At 49.4% G+C, this 11,932-nt stretch overlaps 1 protein-coding gene across 1 annotated transcript; it reads left to right on the top strand.

Moving 5' to 3' along the window:
* The first annotated feature begins 3,442 nt into the window (after window positions 1–3,442).
* On the top strand, window positions 3,443–6,428 carry LOC135975219 (olfactory receptor 4D2-like). The gene is made up of 2 exons (XM_065565356.1): window positions 3,443–3,761; window positions 5,099–6,428. The coding sequence occupies exon 2, from the start codon at window positions 5,119–5,121 to the stop codon at window positions 6,127–6,129; it is 1,011 nt and encodes a 336-aa protein (XP_065421428.1). The 5' UTR covers window positions 3,443–3,761; window positions 5,099–5,118; the 3' UTR covers window positions 6,130–6,428.
* Window positions 6,429–11,932: the final 5,504 nt, after the last annotated feature.

Here is an 11,932-nt window from a genome sequence, read left to right as displayed (position 1 = left end):
GATGCCCATCTACACTAAGTGGACTGTCGTGTAAATGTGCTGTCTGGAGTGTAGATAATGGCTTCCTGCAATGACTGAGGGAAATTGGGCATGAACATGTGACTTGCCCATGTGACTCCAAACTCCATCTTGTTGCTATAATTTTCCACAGTAAGAACAATGGGGTGCCCTCCACATGGCAAAAGCTATCAAAGGTCCTGGAAACACCTCCATTTTGTCTTCAATCCTGCTTCTTACCTCTGGAGGGACCTTGCTACAAACTGAAGCTCTGAACAAAGGACTGAATAACCCATCCAAGCTGTGCATGTATTCCAGAGACTTGACCTAGCCCAGCAGTTTATTCCATCACTGCTGCAAGCCTGAACCAAGAACTTTGCCATTACTGTATGTCACTGATTCCTTTAACCAATTTTAACTCTCACCTTTCTTTCTTTCTTTCTTTCTTTCTTTCTTTCTTTCTTTCTTTCTTTCTTTCTTTCTTTCTTTCTTTCAATAAACCTTTAGATTTTAGATACAAAGGATTGGCACCAGCATGATTTTTGGGTAAGATCTAAGTTATATATTGACCTGGGTGTGTGGCTGGTCGTTTGGGATCAGAAGAAGCTATTATTTGATGAGACTGGTTGTAAAGAGCCACTCATCTCTGAATCCAGTGGTTGTGGTGGTGATATAAGAACTGGGATGCCTGAGGAAACTGCCTGTATGTTTTCTTGTTAGCCAATGTGGTGAACCAGGAGTTTACTTTTGTGGCTGGTTTGGTAAATCTTATAAAAGAATAGCCACCAGTTCTGGGTTCTGTTTGCCTATTTCTCAGCAGTTCGTCCTGAATTTGGCATCCTCAGTTGTGACCCACTAAGGCCCGGTTACAGTGGCGTAGTCTGGCTAGGATCCACAGAACCCCACGCTAGTCAACATTTGCTTTTTGATATTGAGAGTTTTAAAGGTTAAAGATCAGTGGCCATGAGGCATCAGCAGAAGCAATGAAACTTCAAGCCCTGAGAGACACCCCGTGTCTTAAAAAGGAACAAAAACTGGCAGAGCTTAGAATGCAAGAGAAGCGAGCCTTGGCCCAGCTGGAAAGAGAAGCTTACAGGAGGCATATGGAACGGCTGGCTGCAGAGGAGAGGGTTTGCCAGATGCAGCAAGAAACTGCCAGACTTGAGCTCCAAGTCAAAAAAGCAATGGAAGAACAGCCCAAACTGTATCCTCTTGAAAGTCCAGTTTATAACAGTGTTGGCGGGTTGTATGACTCTGAACGGTTCCTGTGTTTAACCAGTTTTGCTCTGGCCAGGGACGGGGTGACTCTAACCTGGGAAAGGTGGCAAATAGCTGTTGGTCTGTGAATGAGGTTTCTGAATGTCTGTCTAGTGTCTCAGAAGAACTCACTGATCAGGAAAATGTTTATCTAGAGCAGATTAAAGTGGATGGTCAGGTTGAAGCCCTAATTGAGGAAGAAAAGGGGAGAATTGTTATGAGTGATGGATTGTTGGTTAGTAAAGCTTGGGAAAGTCAGCCTGACCCAGGTAACAGTGATGTGCTTAAAGTAGCTCAGCGTAATAAGACACTATTTGTGGAAAACAGCAGTTTGTCTGTTAAGGGAGGGGAAGGCAAAGAGAGTTTAGATGAGCAGAGGCAGCCCTCTGAGCTGATGGCTTTATCTAATCAGCAGTTTGGGAAGGCCAGGTTAGTAGAACATGAGTATCCCTATACCTTACCTGTTACCAGTGTGGAGAATTGTGACAGTGAAGGAAATGTTCCTGTTTCCATTTGGGGTAATGACTTGCCCATGAAGGGAGCTACCCCAATCTCCAAGCCATTGTCTGTGAATAGCCATGTGTGCTGGGACAAAGGAAAGGATATCCCAAGCTGTCTGTCTGGTAAAGGGGAATGTTTCTCCAGCTCTTTCTTGTCTGTAAAGCACACAGAAGAAGGCTGTCAGCCTATGATGGTTGAAAATTTATCAGTTGACCAAGAGTTGATTCTGGATACAACTAAAACCCAGGAAGGAAGTGGTCCTGAATTTGTGTCTGCTAGGGATGATGACACTGTAATTAGGTTGCATCCAGTTAATGTCACAGATAGCTCCCAGAGACCAAGCGATTCTGGTGTTTCAATTTTGCCTGTTGCTAGTGTGTTGCTGAGTAAAGATATGACAACTTGTCTGATCAGGGTGGTATCACGGCCAAGGCACAAGGAAAGCATGAAGGTGAATTGACTATGTTACCCAATGGCAGTGTGGAAACTTATAACAAGGAAGAGAATACTTCTAATCTGTTAACTCTGAAGTCTAGTCGTTTACTTGAAAGGGGGTTGTGTGAAAATCCTCCTGATGGGCCAGAGGCGAGTCTGGATGTATGTGAAACTCAGAAGGAGTTTGATGATTTCTCTGTTGTGCCAAAAGGACATAAATAAATCTCAGAAAGAATCGGTTGCAGTGCAGGATATTGCAGAAGAAAAGGAATTTCTTGGTGAGGTCTTGAAAGTCTGGGAGAAGGAATTGTTTCCATTGACTCTTAATGGACCATTGTTGATAGTAAACAGTCTCTCTTCTGAGGAAAGGTGTTGGTGCCTAATGGGCAAAGTCTTTCAAACGTGTATGAATCTGCTGGCCTTGCTTTAGAAAGACCCAATGTGAATAGCTTTGAAGAGTTCAGATGAAATAAAATTTGTTAGGGAGTTTAAACAGCCTTATAAGCTTAACCAGCTTGTTGGGAAGACAATGTTGTTGGTACACGAATGTCTCCGTGCTGATTCTTTGAGTAAGCAGTCTGTGACTCAGGTACTGAGGAAAGATTGGGTTACTTGTTTTTCGGAGCAGAACAGCCTTATGACTGAACCCAGGAGGATGCGGGGGATGGCAGGTAAGCTCTCATCTCTAGACACTTTGGATATGACTTGTAGTCTCTTAGTGGACTTAACGTCTGATTCCATTTGGAAGCAGAGGTTGGTAATGGAAGGACAAAAGAACCTTGAGTCTAGTGAAAATGGATGGTATCTCTTTAAGACAGAATCCAGCCTTGGAATTGGTAACAGTTAAGGATCTGAAAACTAGTAAACAAGCTAGTGTCTGTGTTGATGCAAATTACCTGACTGACTGGGGGGAGAAAGACTTGCCTGTAGCTGTTAGGAAAAAGGACAAACCCAGCCAGCCAATGGATTCTGTTAAGCAAAAGAACTCAGATTTTGACCCTGTGGAACAGAGAGAAAGGGAAAAAGTTTATCATGCTAATGAAAGCCACAGGTTAACCTAAAATGCCAAAATCCCAATGGTATTGAGCCAAAGGTGTGGCATGAAAAAATGATTGTCAATGTACACCTGCAATGAATTTGATGTTAATATTAATGCTAATGTTAACTCTTGTGACTAATGTGTTGCTAATACCAAGAACTGTAAAAATGTACAAGGTGCCTAATCTTTTGGAAAAAACCCTTGAACATGTTAAGAGTGATACATAAGAGCACACTTTATGTTAAAAGACGTCGTGATACTAATATTTCACAGTTACTGCCTGTAACTAATGTGGAAATTGTACACGGAACAGAAGACATTGCAGACCTAATGTGCAGTATGAGAAGGGAAACTGAGGCACACTACCATATTGGTTTCATGGCTAAATGCCAAGATTCCAAAACTATAAAGAACGTTAAGATCTACATTGACTAGTTCTTAACTGGATTCCAAACATTTGCCAGAGCTCTCTCTCTCTCTTTAACCTAAGCAAGCCAGCAACTTTGGGTCTCCGGGAGAGATTCTGACCAAGGTAAGGGTCAGTCACCATCTTTCTGGAAGGCTGTGGGTGAGAAAGACTATCTCAATCAAAGCCTTGAATCAAAACTTTCTAGATTTAGATTCTGACTTTTAGCTGTGTTTTCACTTTTGTTTGCTGGTAACCATTTCTAACTTGGTCTCTTATATTTGAATTCACTATAAATATTGTCTTTTTTGTTAATAAATTGGTTTTATTTGAAATCTAAAGCAATCCAATGCTGTGTTTCAACTGAACTGTTTGGTAACTCCAGTTTAACTAGCAAACCATTGAATATTGACTCTGTAGAGGAGCAATGAACCTTTAATAGCTGAACTGTCCAGCAGAGGGCAGGACAGTGCAAAACACAGGTTTTTGGGAAAATCTGGGACTGGGTGTGTGCTGGGATCAACCTGCAAGTAGCAACCAAGGCTGGTGGAAGCCGCAGTGTGGTTGCTGTGTTGCTGACAGGCTGCCGGGGTCAGAGATACGGGACCAGTGCTGCATCTCTACACAGACACTCAGGGTGTAGCTCGCATGCTGCTAGGCTGGCTGTGAGTGACCCAGGTTGGGAGCTACACCAGCAAAGCATTGTAAGGCACACAGGGTTATGGAGCAGGCGGTGCCTCAAACCCTCACTGGTCTGGATTGCACCCCAGAATGTGACAGACCCTCCCCCCACTCCCGATGAGAAACCTGTACTGCTAGAACCCTTGGACTCCCAGAAAATCCACATTCTCCCCAACCCTGAACCTCTAGGCCAGTGGTCTCCAAACTTTTTTGATCATGCACCCCATCAATAAAAAAATTTTGAGCACGCACCCCCTGCCGCGCCGGCTCTACCATTTTTGCCGAAGCACAAAAAAAAAAAAAAAAAAGCCACTCGGACTCCCACCCGAACTGACGATGCAAAATAAATAAATATTTTTTTTAAAGCGCTCCTCCTGCTGCACATCCCCAAGGATCTCCTTTGACACCCCCCGGGGTGCACGCACCCCACGTTGGAGACCACTGCTCTAGGGCACATGCGGAATCTGTGGCCTGTAGGAGGTGTGCACCACCAGGACTTCAGGAAGACTAATGGAGACAGTTATTATCCGGGGGCATTACGAGTGTGTAGGTTGCTACTGTTCATGCCCAAACACCCAAAACTGGGGATAACCACTGGTGGGGTGTAGGTGTTTTGCTGTAGCAGGGCACTCACCACTGGGGCTCAGGAAACAGTCTGGAATTTGGTAAACAAAGAAAATTTCCAAGCATGTGTATCAGTTAACATGGAGTTAGTATCCCTTTCATATCCGTAATGTACTAAGATCAAATTATAACTATTAACATCAGCGTTTCCTCTTCAGGACTATTTAGAGGTTAATAAATGGAGAAGAAGAATCTCACCAACCCAGTGACAGAATTTGTCCTCTTGGGCCTCACCCAGAGTCCTGAGCTGCAGCAATTCCTTTATGTGGCTTTCTTCATAATCTACATGAACACCTGGCTGGGAAACTTCATCATCATCACCGCTGTGATCAGTGACCACCGGCTCCACACCCCCATGTACTTCCTGCTGGCCAACTTGGCTTTCCTAGACCTCAGCGACTCATCAGTCAATACTCCAAAATTGCTATCAGGTCTCCTCTCACAGCATAAAACCATTTCGTTCTATGAGTGCATTCTCCAGATGTTTTTCTTCCACTTCATTGCTGGTGCTATGGGGTTTTGTCTTGTGGGGTTGGCAATTGATCGGTATGTGGCCATCTATAAACCACTGCGGTACTTGACTATCATGAACCAGCGTGTGTGCGTGGGGATAATGGTACTGGCATGGCTGGGTGGATTGGCCCACTCTGCTGTTCAGATTGGACTGCTCCTCCAGTTACCGTTCTGTGGTCCGAACGTCTTGGACAATTTTTACTGTGATGTCCCACAGGTCATCCAACTGGCCTGCACTGACACTCAGTTGGCTGAACTGCAGATGATCTTCAACAATGGAGCACCGATTATAATTGTATTCATCATTCTGCTTGTTTCTTACACCGCCATCTTAGTCAAGATCAGGACACACATCACGGATGGGAAGCAGAAAGCTCTGTCCACCTGTGGAGCCCAGATTATCGTGGTATGTTTACAAATCATACCCAGCATCTTCATCTATGCTCGGCTCTTCAAGAACTTCACCCTGAATAAGGTGATCTCAGTCATTTACACTGCAATCACCCCAATGCTGAACCCGATGATCTACACGCTGAGGAATGCCGAGATGAAGAAGGCCATCAGGAGGCTGATGAGCAGAATGCTGTGCTCAGGGAAGGAGATAAATTATGTCTCTATCTTTCAATGTCCTTTTGTGTTAAACACCAGGGCTGGTGCAACCATTGAGGAAAAGTAGGCGGCCGCCTAGGACGCCTAGTGGTTGGGGGTGCCTAAAAGCCCGCTCAGGCGAGGAGGTGAAGGTGAGCTGGGGTGGGGGGGCGCGGGGAGGGCCACCCTCGGTATCCGGGGGGGCGCACAGGAGAACCGCTCCCCACCCCAGATCACCTCCACTCTGCCTCCTCCGCTGAGCACACAGCTCCTCCAATCAGCGCCGCAAGCCTGGGAGGGGAGGAGATGGGATTAGCTGCCGCAGAGGGGGAGCTACCCGGGTGGGGTTAGCTTCTAAGGGTGGGGGCTTGAGGGGGGAGTCTCCCGGGGCGGGGTTAACTTTCTAATGAGAAAGCCATGAAAATCAATATCCTCTTTACAAAAGTCTGTTGAATAAATTATGTATCATAATGAATGTACTGATTGTGATGAAGAAATTTCTATCAAATATTCCAACAGAGAATAAGATAATTCTTTTACTTTATGGCTAACTCTTTTATTATATATATCTATCTATATATACACCACTTATCTACATTTATCGTGTCAAGTCTCATCAGAATTTTTTTAAAAGATAAACAAAACCTACCTTCAAAAAGATTTGGTTTTAGTTGTGTCTAAATTACATTTCTATCTATAACTTCACAGTTTAAACTGAAGTTATCTTTATTTCCCTTTTCTTCTAATCCTGATATAGAATGGGAGTAGAATAGGAAATATGTTTGATGGATTTTCTTAAAATTATCCTTTTCATTCAAAATATGCAAATTTTTCCACATTTACTCCTTTCTTTTCCAAGAAAGAAAGAAAGTGAAATTTATGTAAAAGGGGGGGGGGGAAGCTTTTAAAATTATACTATAAGAGAAAAAACACAGTTCTTTACACAAATTTCTAAATAAAAAATATTTTTGTAAATTTTCAAAAAAAATGTCGGGATTCTTTCTCATCAGTTTCTATGTCTTTAAAGTTTAATTCCTGAAGAGACTGTTGTGCACTGAAAAATATTTAAGTAAAAATTAGCACTTCTTCCTGAACAAAGCTCTGGGAAATGAGTATCACACTTGGATTTTCTAATCCAAAAATGAGTTAAAACTGTCTGAACTCCTTTTAGACCTCCTGACCAACTCTGCACTGAAAGAACAGCTAAATACTCTTTCTGGCAGTAATATCTGAAAAAGTGCGGGTATTCAGTGGCGGTGCATGGGGGGCAGAGAGAGAAGGGGTCGGGGTGCAGAAAGGCCTCTGAGGACAGGGTGTGGAGGGGATGGGGCTGCACAGAGGTCACTGGGGGCAGTGTGTGAAGAGGAGGGGGCTACACAGGCATCACTGAGGGCAGGCTGTGGAGGGGAGGGGGCTGAAAAGGGGTCAATGAGTGAAGGGTGTGAAGGGTAGGGGGCTGGACAGGTGTCATTGAGGGCAGGTGGTGAAGGGGAGGGGACTCCACAGGTGTCATTGAGGGCAGGTGGTGAAGGGGAGGGGACTCCACAGGTGTCATTGAGGGCAGGTGGTGAAGGGGAGGGGACTCCACAGGTGTCATTGAGGGCAGGTGGTGAAGGGGAGGGGACTCCACAGGTGTCATTGAGGGCAGGTGGTGAAGGGGAGAGGGCTGCACAGGGGTGACTGGGGGCAGGGTGTGAAGGGGAGGGGGCTGAAAAGGGGTCACTAAGGTAGGACGTCAAGAGGAGGGAGATGCACAGGGGCTACTGCGGGCAGGGTGTGAAGGGGTGGGGGTTGCAGAGGGGACACTGAGGTGGAGGGGAGGGGGCTGCACAGCGGTCACTGGGGGCAGGATGCAATGGGGGAGGGGGCTGCACAGGGGTCACTGAGATCAGGGTGTGTAGGGGAGGGGGCTGCACAGAGGTCACTGGGGCCAGGATGCAATGGGGGAGGGGGTGCACAGGGGTCACTCAGGACAGGGTGTGAAGGGGAGGGGGATTCACAGGGGTCACTGAGAGCAGAGTGTGAAGGGGAGGGGGCAGCATAGGGATTACAGGGGGCAGGGTGTGGGGGGGAGGGGGTTGCATAGGGATTACAGGGGCAGGGTGTGGAGCGGAGGGGGCTGCACAGGGATTACAGGGGCAGGGTGTGGGGGGGAGGGGGCTGCATAGGGATTACAGGGGCAGGGTGTGAGGGCGGGGGGCTGCACAGGGATTACAGGGGCAGGGTGTGGGGGGGAGGGGGTTGCATAGGGATTACAGGGGCAGGGTGGGGGGGGAAGGGCTGTCACGGAGTCACCAGGGCAATACTCTGGAACTGCTCCCTACGAAGCCAGGCAGGACTCTGGGGCGTCTCCTCTCTGTGATCAGACTGTCTCCGGGGCAAGAAGCTTCCACAGCTTCCACCTTTCTGGGTCTGACCTCGGAGCATTCAGCTTCCCCTGCCCCACTGTGCGCTTCCCGCAGCGAGTCTGCCTCGGCGGGGTCCTGGGGGGGCCAGAGGGCCCTGCCCCCCGACTCCGCAGTCAGACGCGACTCTCAGCCAGCCGGTAAAAAAGAAGGTTTATTAGTTGACAGGAACACAGCATAGAACAGAGTTTGCTATTACAGGAATCAGTGACTTTCAGCCAAGTCCATCTTGGGGGGAGGGGAGCCCATAGCCAGGGCTCTGGTCCTCCCCGTCTGCCCCAAGCCAGTTGACACTGACTCGCTTCCAGTTGCCTGGTCCCTGCCCTGCCCGTTGCTCCTGTCTTACTTCCAAGGTCAGAGTCACCTGGTCCCACCCCTCTCCTGGATTTCAGGTTATGAAGCTGTGGCCATCGCATCCATGCAGGCAGCTGGAGCAGCCTCAGCAAAAGTCACACCCAGCATTAATTTACTGATTTAGTTGGGAATTGGTCCTGCTTTGAGCAGGGGGTTGGACTAGATGATCTCCTGGGGTCCCTTCCAACCCTGGGATTCTATGATTCTATGATTCATGCAAAATAGTAAGACTCACATACAACATAACAAGGGAAAATCCCCATTTCATCACTTCTCTCCCCCGAACTGAGCGGGGTCACTTTAGCCAGTGACCTCGGGAAGTTCAGGCCTCCTTCTCCGGGACAAGCATCAGCTATAACATTTGCATTCCCCTTAACATGGACCACCTCCATCTCATAATCCTGGATGGCAGACTCCACCTCAGGGCTTGACGTTGGTCCCTCTTATCTGATGCAACCACGGCAGGGTGTGTGGTCCAGGTACAATGTGAAGCGCCACTTAAATAGATCCAGCTGCAGGATTTTAAGAGAGACAGGCAGGCTGAAGGCTCATAGAGGTGTGGCTTCAGAAGGCGCACGAGCCTACAGCTTAACCCTGAGAAAGAGTGGACCCCCAGGAAGGGCTGTCACACTGAAGGGTTCCTCCCAGGGACTGTGGGGAGCAGAGAGAGCACAGCCTGTGAGTCTGTGACCACTTGGGAGCAGCGTGGATATGGCCTATAACCACCTCCTTAAGAAGGACACTGTAGAGCTGTGCAGAGAGAGGGCGGTGCATTGGAAAGCTCACTGAGGCTAGGTCTACACTACCCGCCTGAATCGGCGGGTGGAAATCGACCTCTCGGGGATCGATTTATCACGTCCCATCGGGACGCGACAATCGATCCCCGAATCTACGCTCTTACTCCACCAGCGGAGGTGGGAGTAAGCGCTGTCGACAGGAAGCCGCAGAGGTCGATTTTGCCGCCGTCCCTACAGCGGGGTAAGTCGGCTGCGATGCGTTGAATTCAGCTACGCTATTCACGTAGCTGAATTTGCATATCTTAAATCGACCCCCCCCCCCTGTAGTGTAGATGTAGCCTAAGGCACAGCTGATTGCTCAGTTGGAAGAGGAGGATCGCTCTAAGGAGCTGGTTCCTGACCCAGCTGGGGGCATGAGAGAGGCTGGGAGCAACCTGGCATTCTGGAGACCCGTGTCCCCGACCAGCCAGGGGTCTCCACCGGGTTCCCCGTCGGTGGATCTGAGACGGAGGGAATTGCAGCGCCGATTGAAGGAGTGAGAGGACCATGAGCGGTAGGGAAGGCATGAAGCAGAACAGCAGGAGAGACAGAGGTAGCATGAACTGGTGATGGCCGAGTTGAGAGGCAGAAGGACCCACCGAGGGGTGAGTGGGGATGGACCCCGGGGTGCCAATTCAGCAGGGAACCTCGACACTAAATTGCTGCCCCAGGTTAAGGAGCGGGGAGCTATTGATGCCTGTCTCACGGCCTTTGGGAAGGCTGGCAATTGGAACCAGGCTGGCCCTGCGGAAAGGCTCCAGCATCTAGCCCCCTTCCTGGGTCCCAAGGCCATAGAGCTGTTAAACCAGATGGGTGGGGTGGCCGACTGGCTCTAAGTCCCAGCCTCAGCATATATGTCTGTCTGGAGTCTCCTGGGCTGAGGACCCTCAGACCCCCAGTGGGAGTGGAAGGTGGTGGTCAATGGGGAGACATTCCTGGGATGGCGAGATCCAGGGACAGAGAGAACTGTTGTCAGGCCCCGTGTGGTGCAGCCTCATGAGATGCTAAGGGGCTGTGTGACCTGGGTGAAGGTCCCAGGGATGAAGCCACTCACCCTGCCTATGACACAGGAGGGGATGGGCTGGCTGGTAGTTGGGGTTCTCCAAGCTTTCGGCTGTGAAGTCCTGTTCGGGGATGACTGTGTCTCTTTGGGACAGGATACAGGCCCTGCTCCTGTAAGGGCCGAGGATTTGAATTTGAATCGAGGGAACCAATTGGCTGAGACTGAAGCAGTCAGTGAAAATGCAAATGATCTGGCTGGCTGGCAGGAGGAGCCGCTGGGCTCAGGATACCTGCCTGTCTGTAACCAGAGCCCTTGAGCTGAGTGGGACAGAGAGATGCCCCCCCACCCCCACACAAGAGGTAGATGGCTTACGCTGGTTCTGGTGCTGTGAGCAAAGCCGCGGGCTCGCTGCCTGCCCTCACTGGGACAGCAGGGGCAAAGCTGAGCCCAGGGGGATCGGAGACCCCAGCTGAGTGTGGGGAACCACAGCCAGGGTGGGACAGCTGCCAGCCAGGGCTGCCTTGTCCAGAGGGGCAAATGGCCTGGGACAAGGGGAAAGCAGCCTTGGGACACCTGCCTGTCCTAGAGGAGCCTGTTCAGAAGGTGGCCCTGGGCTTGGTGAGGACTGATGCGCGGGGAAGGCCTCCCCCGGTGGAAAATCAGTGGTGGAGCATGTGCTATCTTTCCGGGGAAAGCTCACTGAGCTCATGGGTCTTCATGGCCATGGGGGCCTCTCCCATGGTGCTCGTCTCCAGGAAAGACGGGTCTATCCGATTCTCTGTGGCCTATCGGAAGCTCAATGCCATCACCATATCTGGTGCCTGCTCATACCTAGGCCTGATGAGATCCTAGATAAGTTGGGGGTGGGAGACTCAGTACCTCATGACCAGGGATTTCACCAAAGGCTACTGGCAGGTGTCTTTAGATCCAGATGCCAGGTTGAAACCTGCTTTTGTCACCCCTTTGGGGCTGTACAAGTCCCTGGTCCTACCTTTCAGCCTCAAGGAGGCACCAGTCACCTGCCAGCACCAGGTGAATCAGTTACTGAGGTGGATGGAGAATTTTACCCTACCGTACATGGATTATATTGGTGTCATTAGCCAGACCTGGGAGGACCATGTGTCCCAGGTGAAGACGGGTCTGAGTCACCTCCAGGATGCAGGGCTGACTGCAAAAGTTGGGACGTGCAAGGTGGGGATGGCAGAGGTGTCGTACCTGGGCCACAAGGTGGGAAATGGATGATTAAAACCAGAGCCAGCCAAGGTGGGGGCGATCAGAGACTGGCTGCTCCCCAGACTAAGAAACAGGCCCAGGCCTTTATTGGGGTGGCGGGACACAACCAGAGGTTTGTGC

Source organism: Chrysemys picta, chromosome 13 (genome assembly GCF_011386835.1).
Source record: "Chrysemys picta bellii isolate R12L10 chromosome 13, ASM1138683v2, whole genome shotgun sequence".
Taxonomy (NCBI): domain Eukaryota; kingdom Metazoa; phylum Chordata; order Testudines; family Emydidae; genus Chrysemys; species Chrysemys picta.
This window is presented reverse-complemented; position numbering and strand designations above follow the sequence as displayed.